We start from the raw sequence: 15,976 nt of genomic DNA, 5'->3' as shown, positions 1-15,976 counted from the left end.
TGTCCAGGTATTTTTGCCATAAAATCTACACAATGTAGATGTGTTTAGCTGAACAGAAACCTTGTCTGCCAGTGACAATGGAGTTCAAATGGTGATTTAAATTTGTCTCTTTTTTTGTCTTATAAACAATTCTTGAAATTAGTAAAGTGAGTGATTATATAAAAGTTTGTGGGAAACATTCCACATACATAGTTGCTTTTAACCCTTTACTATACTGTGTTAATTAAATACTTTGTGATGAAAAGTGGTTACAGAAAGAAAAAGAACTATTTCTTACACATTCCATCCCAGGTCTTAAACACAATGCAATCAAATGTTCTCATGTGAGGAAATCTCTACTGATAGGCTGATAAAATGGTACTAACCAAATAATGCAGAACTACTAGTTATGTGTGTGTTTTATAAATTAGTGCATTCATTAATCTTAAATAGATACCTAGGGGTGGAGAAGAACTGGTCAGGGATACATGGATTGATTTGTCTTTCAAAAGAGTACTTGGTGCTCGATATGTGGAAGCATATTTACCTTAGATGACTAGAAATCAATTGAGAAGCAATAGCAATGTGAAATGTTATGATTTGAGCTCTTTGTTAATTTCTGAGGAGGGTGTTTTTTTTAACCATGGTAAAGTTATTTACTTCATTAAAGTTGAAGAAATAAAAAAATTCAGGCTCTTCAAAGTCACATGTCTTAGTGTAAAGCAAAGTGAAAATTTCCTACAGTATTTTACCTTCTGCACCTTGCTGTTGGGCCCCAAGTTAATGATGCAGGTATTTGAGAACTAGAACTTGAGAGTACTATTTAAAATAATGTTTTGTACACTTAAGTCCACAAACATTGAACTCTCTACACAACATAGACAGGAGAGCAGTGCAGATTTTTAAACACTTGGATCATAGTAGGATATTCACTGAAAACGATATTTTTTATTAATTACAAACTAACAGTAAGAAATTGGTAATGAACAATGGACAATGCTGTTTTTGGTTCCCTCTATTCTTCCTGCTGACTGAAATTTTTACTTCTCCCCTTTACTCTTAATCCTGTAATGTCTTGCTTACTGATATTTTGCTATTGCTAACCTGCTGTTTGCTGATCTATGTTTTTCTAAAGTTAGACTGAATAGAAAATTCAGGCTTGTGTTAATATAAAAGAAGAGCTATAAATTCAATGATAAGATTTAATTAATCTTTTATTATTACCATCTTTGAAGTTCAGGTAATAAATTGCAAACTTGGCCAAAAGTACTTCTCCTGATTCATTGCTAGAGGCCAGCACTTCATGTATCATCAAAAGTGGACAGCTTTCTTTATTTCATGGGTTATTTAACTTGAGAAAGGGAAAGTAACACAAACCTTAAATTTCTTATTCCAGCTATTCTTTTCTAGGAGCCAAAGTCAACATTTCTATTTCCCCAGAGCCTCTCACTTTCACTGTGGAATGTTTAGAAACTGAAATTTCTTCTTTTTTAACGACCAGTTTGTCTGTGCAAATGCACTGGATTTGTTGAGCTAATGCTGTTTTTCTGGATCTTTCCTTCTTTCCCTTGTCTGTGCTTCAATGCCTCCCCAACTTTGCAATGTAGCAAGCTGAGCAGTTGTTCAATCAGATGTACAACCCAGTAAGTCATTTCTGAAAGTTCCTGCTGTAACATATCAAAGCATGAGGATCCATTGATCACATGTCACAGTGTGCCATACTGGGGAGGTTTGGAAAATATTTATGAGTCTCTTCCCATTTCCGTTTTGTCAGAAGAAATGACCTGTGCGCAGTCCATTGCCATTTCTTTTGAATGTGAAATTTAAAAACTAAGAATTCAGGGAAATGTTGCCAGCTTTGATATTACCTTCTTCAAGCCAAGGCTATAGAAAAGCAGAGGTCCGCTGCAGATCTAGGCTCAAGGAATTCTTTCTTAGATCCTTCAATGCATACTCGTGTAGCAAACAAGTCAATGTGTGCTACATTCAAACGATAGACGTTAAAATAGGTTTAGATCTAAAAATAGGGCTATGCTCTTTGAGATCGGTAAATGCTTAACATTATTGTGGGTTTTATAAGAGTTAAAAACGTGTCATTTGGCTGAGGACAAACTGAAACATAGCCTCCTAATAACAACAGATCGTAACAGTTCTGATTATAGCTTAATGGTTCAAAAACAGGTGACTAGTAAAAATATGTGTAAGCTGGTCAAGATACATTCACTGATTTATTTTATCCTAATGACAGGGATGCATTTATGGGAAGCAGTTTGTTTCTTTAACATAGTTTAAAGAAGGGCTTTTCTTGCTTTGTCAACTCAAGTTGCTTACTGGGAGACATATTACCTGAAGGTGACCAGACTCTGTCATTTGGCAGATGTGGTCTGTGCCATCATGCATTCCATTACCTCCTATTTATAAATGCCCATCACAAGGAAAAGGAGTGGGATGGATGAAGGAAACACCTCAGCCCACCACTTTTTGTTAAGCCGCTGCTCCAGAAACCAAGGCATGACACACAGGATGCTGGGTGTCTTTCATTAGATTCAGGCTCCACCCTCCACTCTTTTATTTTTGCAAACTGAATTCCTCATGCCCTGTTGGGGGTTCTTTATTAACCTCTTTCTCCAAATATGATTTTTAGTGGAGCAGCAAAAAACATCCAAATTTCCTGTCCCTTAACATTTGAATGGAAGTTTTAATGTGTAGGCTCAAGACAGGGTGGAGGTGAGGAAAGACAAATAAGACTGGAATATCTTCAAGCCTGAAAACTGACCCGGGGGAAAAATGAGTGTTTTCTTTAGATCATTTAAAAAAGATATAAAGGAATCCCACTGAAATTGTGTCATTCTGGCTAGTGAAGGACAGTAAGGAAACCTAAGTATGTCACATTTTGGGGTTGTGCTGGATGCATGGGGAGCCCATGTGTCTCTGTAGGAGCCCAGATTTAACAGGAGCAGGGCAGGCGTTCACCATCCCTGGTGGGGTGGGTTGGCCCAAAGAAATAGTTCTCTGGACTTTTAGACCATTTCCAGAAATGTTGATGATGTGGCACTTACTGGACTTTGCCTTTCTTTCACCCCAGTGATGGGTCCCCAGGACGCAAAAGTGAACTTTTAAGTCCTTTAGGTGATTAATTCTAAAGTCATCAACTGACTTTTCTTCCCCCGAGTTAATTAAGCTAACCCATTGTTTTGGCATCCTGGGAATATAGCCAAACTCTCATTATTTTAACTCCCTGTGTGCACATATTCTCAGGGTCCAATTCTTTTTTGGACTGATAGGGATGCTGCAGCATGATGAATTTCCTACCCTTAATAGTCTTTTAAAAAATGACTGTTTTTCTGGTTATAAAAATAATATATGGTCACAGTGGAGAATTTGCAAAAGTATGGAAGGACATAGGAGAAAAATAAAAATAACAAGACATCTCACTACACACAGATAATCACTAGGAACATTTGGTTTGGTCCCAACCCAGACATCTTTTTGATGTTATTGTTCTCTTCTCTCCTCTTTCCCTTTCACCTTTTCTCCTTTTTTCTTTCCTCTTTCCTCCTTCCATCCCTTCCTTTTTCCTTCTTCCCCTCTTTCTTTTCTTTCTCCTTCCCTATATCCTTTCATTTTAAAAAATCTAATACTCTATTTCTTTTCACAAAATTGTCTCAAAGTGTTTATTGAGTTTTATACCCTAATTTTTATTAACGTATCAGAATTTTCTCTTATTATTCACTATTCTTCCAAAACACTACTTTAATGCTTATTCCACTCTATTTTCTCATTTGCCAAATGTTGGTCATTTCTTTCCTTTTCTCGGTGTGTGTGTGTGTGTGTGTGTGTTTGCCAGTATAAACAATGTTCTGCAGAACATCTTTCAATGTTAATTTTCCAACATTTCTGGTTTTTTTCCCATAGAGTAAATTCCTGGCCAGTGATTTTAAAAAACTCCTAATAGTTCCTGCTATTTGCATTTTAGAAAAGTTCTACCAAGAAACATTTCTTCCCGCACCGAATCAGGCAGCCTTTTCTGCCACACCTGACCAACACTAAGAACCATCATTTTACATAACTCTGACAAATGCATATGTGCATTTTTTCATTTTTACTTTCCTTTTAAAAATCACTAGTGTGGTTGAGATTTTTAACACATTATTTGTACTTTTTTTTTCTGTGAAGTGTTCCTTTAGATCATTTAAGCATTTGTTTTTTAGTTTGCTGTTTTGTTTATTAGTTTGTATGAGTTATCTTATGCTTTGAATAGAACCTTTGTTAAATTTGTGGCAAAATTTTATTTAACTTAATTTTTTTTTCATAGAGAACTATTTTTAGGTTTTTGACCTGTGTTTCCCTTTTAGATTTCCTTATTGCCTTTATACTTAGAAGTCATTGCTGATTTTAAGAATAGATTCTCAGTTATATTTAAAAAATTTTAATGTTAATTTTTACATCAATTTAACCCCTTTACTTACCTTTATTTTATTTTGATGCATGGTGAGTGATGAGGTTTCAATTTTTTTATTTTTCTCAATGGATCAACCAATTATCTCAGTGCCCTTAAACAAACAAAAAAATCTTTCTTTATCTTCTGACCTTGACACTATTTTATTGTATAATTAGTTTTCATATGGACAAATATCTTATATTCTGAACTCCTGTTCATTTTATCACTGTCCATTGCTTGTTGGGTCAGAATTTTAGTTGTTGTGTCATTATAATATTTTTAAACATCTAGTGAAACAAATTCCACCCTATTGCTTTCTGGTTTTCATTTTGTCTTGTTTTGTTTTAATGCTCTTAGCTTTTAATTTTCAATTGTTCCAAGCAAATGTTAGGATCACCTTTCAGTTAAAAAGCCCACGTGTTGGTGATTTTAATTTGAATACTGATCAACCTATAAAGTAATTTTAGAATGTTTGATATCTTTCCGATATTATCTCTCTCCATTCATGAACTCAGTACAACTTTTATTTATTTCAGTGATCTTTTATAGTAAAGTTTTGATATTTTTCTATTACAGGCCTGTGGTATTGCTTTTAAAGTATAGTCTTAAGCATTTCCATATATATAATGTTTAGGTTACTGCTGTGAATGCTATAGTTCTCCTTTATTTTCTAACCAGCTATTGGTACCTATGGAATTAATTTTATTCTTGTGTGTTTCTTTTGAATATGGCCACCTACAAATTTGATGAATTATAACTTAGTTGTTTTTGTTAAATAAGATAATTTTACAGTCAGTCCTATGTCCATCAGTCTAAACTAAATCAGAGTAAATAAGCTTTTTGAAGTCCTCCTGGGGGTAATGTTTCCTTAGAGTAGCAATAAACCTACTTTTAAAAACCTTTGTACTAAGTGATACTCTAATGCCATTTCTTAGGAATCTAAAACTTTGCCTTTGTATCTTTATTATTTCTTATAATAATAACCTTTCTGTAGCTTAACTACCAGTCTCTACTCCCAAAGTAGTTTTGTCTTGTTATTATGAACACTGTAGGTTATCTTCAGTTGAGTTATTTTCTTCCCTTAGTTCTTAATTCTAGACAGATAATGTGTGTGTGTGTGTGTGTGTGTGTGTGTGTGTGTTTACCAGTCTGGAATACCTTCTTTACAGTAGTCCTAGAGGCTGTTGTGCCAAGTGATGGTATCCTGAGTTCTCTTGTAAACGTTTAACAAATCTTTAGGCCTCTCAGTCCTAAGTTTAATGCTTTGTGTAATACCCTCACTGCTACCAGGCAAGTGACTGATCTGGAGGCGCTGGGGCAACCTTGCTACTGGCCAGGGCTCATCTGAGACGCCTCTGAGGTTCCCACACGCATGTGAGTCCCTGCCCGATCACTAGCCATTGAAATGCTCTCTCTTCTTTAAATGCATCTTTTGCAGGGCTCACATTTTACAGAAAGCTTTAAAAGAAAAAGATCAAGCATTTTGCCTGTCCAGGGGGTGGGTTGGGGAGAATCTTGTTAATGTTCAGTGAAGTCTTTCTGATTTATTTGTCATTATAGGACTGTGTAATCCCAGGAACAGGCTGGGCTGAATTATATATACCTTCACAGTCTTTGTCTAGGTACAGTAGTTTCTTTTTATGATTTTTAGTCTATTCTTGAAATTTAGTTTGTTCACTCATAGACTGGCAAATCACAACTACTTAAGAGATAATTCAAGATGGATAATTCAGGACATACTCATAGCATGTACACACACACACACACACACACACACACACACACATACACACACCCCTCACACTTGATCCAGGCTTTCAATATCTGAAGAACTCAAGTAATATTTGAATTGACACTTAAGATTTGAAGTTACATGTTTTGTTTTAGAATATCTAGGTAATTACCTCAGTTCTCTATATTGCTATTTTTAAGTGATTTCTTAGTTAGAAGGTATTACCTTAATAATTATTTTTGTTTGTTTGTGTGAAAGGTGTAAAAAGTATTAAGCATACAGTTGAGTCTTTTTATTTTGTGTATGTGACATCAGAAACATTATTTTGAGCATGTGTTTATGTTTATTTATAAATATCCTATTTGTCCCATCTATAACAAGAAATGTCTTTTAGGAATAGTTATAACTTGCAAATTGTGAACATTCTAGATGTATTTAGCTGGATTTGTGAAATAATACTTTTCCATAGAAGTAAATAGTGTAAGACTCATTATTATTAGTTTCCAAATGTATTATTTAGTCTCAGCTATTAATTCATTAGACTTAAAATTTAAAATTTATAATATGTTAGAGTTGTATAATAACCCTTAAAACTTTATTTAAAAAAGTAATATTTTGTTCATAACTCGGAGTTAAGTGAACATTATAATATCTTTTAGAAGAGTGAAATAAAATATGTTTAAAGTAGTTTGTGCGCCCTGCTCCACTGTTAGGATATGAACAGCATGTTAAAGTGCTGTTACCAGACACTAAACCCCTGTAGGTCCCACAGTTGAGAATCATATTTTCACAGCGCATACATTTAGCAAATTATTGCTACAACCCATAAACCGCAGGGAAGACACACGAGTTACTGTTCTGCTTGCACTTTATGGTCAGGACTAATCATTTGTTTGAGAGAAAGGATTTTTTATGAAAATTGTTGGGGCTCATTTCAAAGAGAGAATGTTATATAATATTATAATTGAATATTCCCTGCCTGGTTTCACAGCAGGTTTCTGGACCAAAGTTAATACTTCCCTTTCCAGGCACTTGGAATGTTGAACTACCACTTTATTGAAAATAATCAATGGCCAAACGATACATGAGGAGTGTCAGTAAACTTGTAATTTGTCATATTGATACTATCAATCCCTGGTTTGGCTTCAGCCACTTTTTGCTCTTAACTTTGATTTAGATATAGCATTTATCTGAAAGTTTGCCTTATTCCCTGAAATACTTCTAAATTCTTTCGTGAAAAGAACCGCTGGGTATTGTTATGTACCACCTGTTTTAAGCCATGACTAGATTTCTCTCCTGTGCTTGATTCGAGCTTTCAGATTCGGCTCACGCCCACATGCCAAGGCTTGCCCTCATCAGTAAGACTGCAGCCTGTATCTTGGTTATTCCCGTTTATGGGGAAATTTCCTCCCTTGTGGAAATTCAAGAAACATAATCGGGGGACCCTCTGAGCTTACTGGTCTAATATGTCATATGGACATTTCTGAAGTGTTCTTTCCTGAATTTTCTCTGTTCGTATACAATCCTTAAGAAGTTGCTCTAGAAGTTACCAGAAATATTCTGAGGCATAACTGGGTACCTGGATTTGCTCTTAAACTGAGCTGTGTCTTCAGCAAAATAAAATCTCTACTGTTAGAAAAGAATGCTCATTGGCAGTCCTTTGGTTTTAATGACTGCTGAGTAGCTTTGAAAGTGATATGTGCTTGGCTATATTTATGATAAATAAGTCCTGAGATCATTAAAGAAAAAGCCACACCAATCTGCATTTTCAAGAGCTAGATTCCTGACTAATGCTATGCCTCCGGAGAATGGAATGGGCAATAGCTTCCTGGCCTTTTTGGGGAGCTAATTTCAAACCAACAGATTCAGTGGGGAAAATAAATACTGTACATTTTCATTCTAAACCTTGAATTGGTCAGAATGCCATGGTAGGGATTGTTCAGGTAATACTTTATTCAAATATATCTATTATTTCCCCCCGTCAGTGTCTAAAGTACTTTAGGCCCAAATCTGTTATCTACTTTAGATCCCCCCCAGGGGCTTCCAGTCCAGATTAGACAACCCATGCCACAATGTGAAGAGGCAAGAGTATTACCTAAATGCAAATAACTGCTTTCTTCACTCCCTTTTTGATGAAGGCTCTGGTCTTACACCTTTGAAGAAAGCATTGGCTTTCTAAGCTCAAGTTCTCCTGTATTTATTTAGTATAGTATCACCCCCGTGTCTGTAGGCCACAACCTGACACACTCATGCTATCCTGGTTAATAATTCCAGCCCATCCTCTAAGAAGCTGTGATTCGGGCTGAATAGAGCTGATTATCTGAAGTATTTCTATAAATCCCATTGAGACTTTTGGCTCCAATGCTCAGGTTGGGTTGGGGACTCACCAGGCTTCAGTCATATGGACCCCTCTCTTCCCTTTTGTGTTTGCATGGACCCTGGTGGTGACCCAGGAGCAGCTGTTCCTCTCCCATCCCTATGGGACTCTTTCTTACAGCTTTCTACTGACTTGAAGTTTTAAATGCTACCAGTTTGCACCTTTATTTAATAACCCTTTCAAAAATTCTGGTGCCAACATTGAAGGTGGTTTGACATAAATTATTTTGCCCAGAAATCAGTAGATATTGCTAGAGATGGATAGATGTATTTAACTCAAAGATATTTTTGAGGTTATCTATTCCTTTTAAAAGGGAGAATCATCAGCACCCACAGGTATTATCTCACAGACACCCAGCCAGCTGTAAACTTGGCGTAGGTTTCATTTTAATAACATGATCTAACTTTAGTACCACACAAGGTCAATACTGGTCTAGATTTATGCATGTTTTCCCCTTGGTTTTCTATACCTCTAAACATCCCATGAGTCCTCTAACCATACCCACTTTTGGGGTTGAAAAGACTACCAGCCTATCTAATTTCACACCCATGTTGAAAGCTAGCCTTGGATCATTTTCTTCTCTTTAAGGAACTAAAATTAGGAATGTGTTCATAAACCTGTTACCAGCAGCTTCCTCTGTGAACCTAGCAGCAAAGCTTCTCTAAGGCATATGTAATAGCTTGTCAATGAAAATTAAATAAACCTATTAACTTAGCTGTGTAACAAGTCCCACTGATGGGATACATAGCATAAAATAATCATCATAATAAAAACAAATGAATAATGCCTTTCACATGTTTATCATTTTGTAGTTTTCACTGTCCTAAGAGAGGCTAATTTATTTACCTACAGTCATAAGATACAGGGCAAGATTTAGAATCTAGATCTTACAACTAGTAATCCTATACCCACTTATTAAAAATTGTGATAATAATAATCTTAAGAATAAAAACAACCAAAATAAACCACAGTGGCTGACTTCTAGCTCTTTGTGTATGTTTAAATCTGAGTCATGAAAGGAATTTTAACTTGTCAGAAGTAAGCCATCAAAACATATTTATTCATTTTTTTGAGTGTTTCTAGCTGCTCATTACTCAGTTTATTATTTTGTAAAGATTTAAGTTATTATTTGGGTAGTTTGATAAAAATGTCATGAAAAGGTTTTTAGCTGCTGAACAATAATGGTAAGATACTATAGAAGTAGAAGAGAATTAACATGAAATTTTGTTAGCAATTTAAAAACTGTATTATAAATATTTTTTGTTACAAGACTAATGAGTTGATTCTTAATATCACAAATAGAAGTAGTTATATGGAGTATTTTATCTTATCTACTCTACTTTTAAAAGGGGAGATTAACAAATGAAATTATTCATTACTGTAATTTAAAATAGAATTATTAGATGAACAAACTCCTGAAGATAAATTTGCTAGTATTCCTTTTCAGATTATTTTAATTATATTGAAGTATTTACTAATCTATTAAAATGAAACCTAGTATACAAACTAAATAAATGAAAAATAAATGTTTTCTAAGGAATATTGGTAAAAGGGGGTAAGCTAGTCCATGATAGTATGTTGAATTGTTATATTTTTCCAAGATCTTTTGTATAGTCAAGTTTTTTTCTTGAATAAGGAAATCTTAAGGAGATTCAAAGCAAATTATTCACTTTCTATCCTCATGCTTAAATAATATGTTACATGCAAAATCTTATTCTAAAAATGATTATTTTGTCATAAATAAGAAATTCATTTTATGTATACTAATTTTTGAATTTTTCTCTACTAAATCATTGCAAAGACTGTCAACCTTTTAACAGTAGTATTAGTATTAATTTTTCTAACCATGCATGATTCATTTGACCCCACAGTAGCTGTAGCTTGCTTGCCTTGTTTTTTCCCTGAAACTAAAAAAAAAAAAAAAAAAAAAGGTGTATAAAAACACAATGAGCACTTGCTCTCCATAGCAAGACAGCAGAACAACTTCGTCCTAATAAATTGTTAACATTTTATTTCACACATGGATGTTGGAGATACATACATAGATGACTTTCTATGTTGACTGTGCACTGTTGTTAAACAACTTGTTTTTTCCCTGCCTGCTCTTTGAAGAAGCCAATTAAGAATGATGGGAAACAAGGGGTAGGCAAAACATCGCAGTGCAGTGTTATTTCCATCTGTCTGGGAATATTTCAGCCAAAAGTTTATTTTGGGGAAAAAAAAGCCATAACACAGTCTCACACACACAAAACCACAAATACTTTGGCTGCAAATTATTCTGCAGTGTTGTTGCTGTGTTGTTGCCGTGTCTGTTCTCGTGTGTAAAGCTGCCACCCACCCATGCATGTGTTTGCGATTCTCGTCTGTGTGCTTGTTCATGAACTAGCTCCTCCTCCTCCTGGTTCAGGTTAAGTTTAATCAATAGAGCAAGAATTTATGGGTATGGCTGTTAGCTGGAAAGCCCTTCCTCACGTCCAAGTCTTCCGTTCAAACTGCATCTTCTGCTGTTACTTCTCATGGGATGAAGTGCTTAGTGATCAGGAAGCCAGTCTCTTCTATGCTATCTGGCTTTGCATATGCCCTTGATGGTTTAATATTGTTTTATCTCGGTTTCTCTGTATTGGAAAGGAAACTGTTGGTATGAGTCACTTTCTAGAATATGAGATAATAGTTTTAGTTCTGCTTGACAAATGACCAGGTAGCATCGCAGTCTCTACCCCCACCTCCCCTGAGATGTTTGGTGGGCAAAAAAGCAAAAAGTAGCTATGTTTAATGGAATAAAATATCAACAATCAAAAAAACTCTCCATTGAAACTGTAATATAATTTAAAATCAGCGTTGTTCTAAGATAGCTGACGTGTGCGATTTTCCCGTTTTGCCTTTCAACTGACAGTATACCCATAATTCTTGGTGATTATTATTTTGTTCTCCATAGTTAATTTCTGGGCCATTGGTGACTTCACTATCTCTTGTTCTAAATTGTTGTCTTAACTCCATTCTTTAAAAATATAATATTGAAGGCTCATAATATTGAAGATGACTCCAGGATGAACCCCGAGTTTGCAGACCGAATAAAACAGCTTGATAAAGAGGCATCTTACTATCGCGATGAGTGTGGCAAGGCCCAAGCTGAAGTCGACAGGTTGCTGGAGATCCTCAAGGAGGTGGAGAATGAAAAGAATGACAAGGACAAGAAGATCGCGGAACTTGAGAGGTAAATGTTGCAGTCATGTTGTGAATTTCCCACAGCGAGAGAGCATCTATTGCTTAGTTACCATCTCAGGGCACCGTGGCTTTAGAATGCACATTCATATTTCAAGTCAGAAACAAGTTACGTCTGATGAATATGGCCTGTGTGTAGCACCAACATTATTTAGGATGATGTTGGGTTTCTCTGGGCTACTCAGAAGGCATTTGGCTTATCTTTTGGTGACTTATGTACTTCTGAAGTGTTTAAGAAAATAGTGGCCTGGCATTGATGCCAGCAAAGTGTGTAAGAAATTAAGGCTTTGACTACCTGAAACCTCAGTTGTTGTTTTTTCTCCATCAAAGACAAACATTTGTGGTTTAGGTTTGTCTCAAGCAAAGAACATGGAAGATTATACGGTAGTTGGGAATTCATTCAAGATTGGAGAAAGGAAAGGAGTTCCAGTGTTTCTTGGCACACAATGTTAAGTTCATCTTGGGGTTTATCTTTTAAGAGGACCTTATGACATTTGGTAAATAAATACGTTTGAAGAGGGTCTAAGGCAGACCTACTTGATAGCAAATTCTGTCTAAAAACAAAGAAGGTTATATCAGGGTTCCAGAGTATTTAGATTTTTAGATAAATCATGTCCATATTGTATGTATGTATAGCAAGGACTGTAAAAATAAGCTTTCCATCAGTGCTTTTTCCTGTATTTCATATAAGGAAAGAATTTCTGAATAATTTTACGTAACTCCATAACCTTTCAGGATTCCTTATTGGTTCAGTAATAAGGAAGAATTTGTCTTTCCTAGATTCAGTGCATATGGAAGAGATCAGCCAATTTTGAATAAATCCGTGAGTGTTTGCCAGCTCTGACCAAGACACCCGTGCGGGCCCAACAGACTTCAGGATATATGCAGAATAACTCTCTATGGGGTGTGGAAAGGTCACAGGCTTTAGCAACAGAAAGACCTGGGTTCAGATTTTGCCTCAGCTTCATGCCAGCTGTGTGACCTTGGATCTTGTTAGAAGTGTGTCTCTAATAACCTATTGAAATGTATCTCCCGAGACAGTTTGGCTCAGTGGATAGAGCACCAGCCTGCGAACCAATGGGTCCCGGGTTTAATTCTGGTTAAGGGCATGTACCTTAGTTGCAGGCTCTTCCCGGGCTCGTGCTGGAGGCAACCAATTGATGTGTTTCTCTCACATGGATGTTTCTCTCTGTCTTTCCCTCTCTCTTCTACTCTCCCCCAAAAAATCAATAGAAAAATGTTCTCGGATGAGGATAAACAAAAATAAATAAATAAACAAACAAACAAACTAATAAATAAATAAATAGAAGTGTCATCCTTTGTAGGTTCCAATTCCCAGTGTAAGATAGGATGGTTATATCATTATGAAAAGCTGAATGTTCAATAAATTCTCAGTATTACCTGGCTTGGTATTAAATGGACAGATTAGTTCTCAATAAAATTTTGACTTTTTCAAATATAGTATTAAATATATTCGAACTCCAAATCAACTAATAACCATTTAAAAATCTTAGCATTAGTCTGGTAATAATCTGATTTTGATTGAATGAGACCAATTGTAGCAATTAAACCAAAACTTTATTTTCCTGAGTTAAGTGTACAAATTAAAAATTTTTTAAAGGACTTTATTTTAATTTTAAAATTTGGAAATGTTCTGCCAGTTTACTGGTTCTTAAGAACACTGTTAATTCTAGATAAGTCTACATGGCTATTTTGGAACTACATTTTAGGACCAACCCAAGGCCCTGGCAGATTGAACAGACTCTGGATTGGCCCGGTGGTCAGAGGGACATCATTGTAATGTAGGTCTCCGGACCCCTCGTCCACCGCTCTGGGAAGCAGAGCTCCATTGGGAAGATGCCTTAGATAGTTATACTGATGATATTAATTTATAATAGTAATTGGAATCTCAATAATAGGTTACACTAATCGTGTATAAGACGCTCTTCTAAGCATTTGACCTGCAATACTGCATACCACTACATCTTACCCACAATGCATCCCCATTTTCTAGATGAGAAAACTATGACTTTATACAAATTAATTAATTTCCTCAAGATGGCAGAGTTTATAAGAATCAAAGGCTAGATTTGAACCCAGGTCTGACACATGAGTGACTTACTGTGTGTAGCACCAAATAGTCACTCAGTCAGCAGAGAGGCACCGCAGCTGGGACACGGGAGGTCTGCCTCATCTTTATTAGCTTTCATGAGGGAAACTGATGTGCCCCACATTTAGAAAGCATTTTTCTGCCCCAAACCAGCTCTCCAGAACTGTAATTGAAAATCAGGATCAGCTACTATAAATATTTGCATAAAAAAGCATCATCGTGTGGTGGACAAACAGGTCTTAGCTGGACGCTCTGGCCATTAAATCATCAAGAGTCTTCATATTTTTATTTCCTCAATATGGAATGCATTAAGACAACAGTGATTTTACAGGCATTTATCTTTATGTACTTTCTGCACATTTTCTTTATCTCTGCCTTTGCCTCTCCTTAAAGCTGATGCCTCCCAGGCACTGTAATTCATAAAACGTGTGCTGGGACTTGACTCCGTCCCAGCTCTCTGCCTGCCTGTGTCTTGGGTCCAGCAGCAGAGCACAGTCTGGGAAATGTCTGAGCCCCAGCCTCAGCCCAGGCCCCTGAGGAGTTTGGGGGTGGAGATCAAGAGGGGAAACATCTTGGGAAAAGGAGAGCACAGCCTTGGCCTGTCTCTCTGGAGCCTTATCTGCTGCTGTAAGGGCTACATGTAAATTCCAGCTACGCATCTTCCTCGTCTTGTCAGGCAGCCCTGTTCACATTGGGCAGTATCTCCATTTGCTGGCTTGGGCTGCCAAATTCATACCTCATAATGTTGGGAACTAAGGATTTCTTAGCAATGTGACATATATCTCCATTTTGGAGTCACGGAGGAGTGTTTGCAATTAAGTTTGTGATTTTGAAAACCAAGAAATTGAACTTGAAATAAATTTGTGGTCTCTGGTCTGTAATGTGACCTACCAGAGTGAAAAGGCCTCCTTTTCAAGGCAGCTAGTTTCTAAAATATCCCAGAACTTCAGTCGTGTGCAGCAAGAGGCATGGGGTTAGGAATAGCTCAACGACTCTGACACTGGCCTGCTTCTCGCTCCAAGGGCAATTCCTGCTTGCTTTCTGTTTCGTTAATCTTCCCACTTTTTATTTTCTCTATAATGTATATGTTCCAAATAACACATGCCCGGCACTTACATGGATGCCTCTACCTCTTAAATTCCACGTGAGTGATGTTTTCCATCAGCCACTAAAGATTTTGCCTTTCAAAGTGCATATTGCTCCAGTGTGGTCCCCATGTGCAGTTCTGCCATAAGCCGGGCTCTTGCTCCCGATGGTTCTAGCAGGGAGCTGCTGCCTGGGACCTCAAGCTGCTCTGGGGAAGTTTGGCGCAGGGTGGTTGGGAGGCCTTGAGCAAGTCCCTGAGGATTGAGGTCCTTATTCAATCACCAATGCTAGATACCATGTAGGCCAGTGGTTCCCAAACTTATTTGGCCTACCGCCCCCTTTCCAGAAAAAATATTACTCAGCCCCTGGAAATTAATTTTTAAAAAATTTTAATAGCAGTTACTCATCGCCCCCAAATGCACCTGTGGCCATCACCGCCCCCCCACCCCATCGCTGCAGCGCCCACCGGGGGGTGGTAGCGCCCACTTTGGGAATCACTGATGTAGGCTATACAATGGAGTAGCTAATTGAACATTAGAGACAGTGAAATAGATAGCCTTTCTGTATTGGTGCCCATCATGGTCTTGCAGTTTTAGTTTCGAAATTAATCGTTTGGTGCCTTGGGGAAAAAGAGAGGTGAACAGAGTCTGCCAAACAAGCAGCTGACCCATGGGAAGGAATCAGGCAGGTGCCCTTTCATGTAATTATCGTAAATATGTTAGGGGCTTTGCTGGTATTTGTCTCAAGGACAGGGATTGCCCCAGTCAAGCCATCACTCACATCCCTCCCTACTGTGGAGAGGAGGCTGGCTCCCTCGGTTCCGCTCCTAAGATAGAGCATCAGAACAGAAGCCCAGGCGGCACTCCATTATCTGGGTCGGGACCAATGCCACCTGGTGTTTGGACATTGAGGCATCATTTTAGGTGCCCACAAGTGCCTTATCTAGGGTTGGGAAGCTATGATTTTTTTCTCCCGAATTTGTTTAATAATGTGCTGACATACTTTCTTTGATTCCTTTCAGAACTCTTT

At 37.1% G+C, this 15,976-nt stretch overlaps 1 protein-coding gene across 5 annotated transcripts in view; it reads left to right on the top strand.

Annotated features, from left to right (window-relative positions):
- ERC2 (ELKS/RAB6-interacting/CAST family member 2) overlaps positions 1-15,976 on the top strand; it is an 882,521-nt gene that overhangs the window by 417,660 nt on the left and 448,885 nt on the right. For 2 of the 5 annotated variants that reach the window (XM_070390790.1, XM_070390789.1), the window contains exons 12-14: positions 1,587-1,622; positions 10,331-10,348; positions 11,550-11,743. In XM_070390790.1, coding sequence (XP_070246891.1) covers positions 1,587-1,622; positions 10,331-10,348; positions 11,550-11,743 — 248 coding nt within the window. The remainder of the gene's footprint in view (positions 1-1,586; positions 1,623-10,330; positions 10,349-11,549; positions 11,744-15,976) is intronic. The other 3 variants (XM_070390793.1, XM_070390792.1, XM_070390791.1) reach the window with 2 other exon arrangements.

Source organism: Myotis yumanensis, unplaced genomic scaffold (assembly GCF_028538775.1).
Source record: "Myotis yumanensis isolate MYYU_CA2020_CCGP unplaced genomic scaffold, mMyoYum1.0.hap1 SCAF_14, whole genome shotgun sequence".
In the NCBI taxonomy this organism is placed as follows: domain Eukaryota; kingdom Metazoa; phylum Chordata; class Mammalia; order Chiroptera; family Vespertilionidae; genus Myotis; species Myotis yumanensis.
Note: the sequence above shows the minus strand (reverse complement) of the source record. Positions and strands in the feature narration are given on the sequence as shown.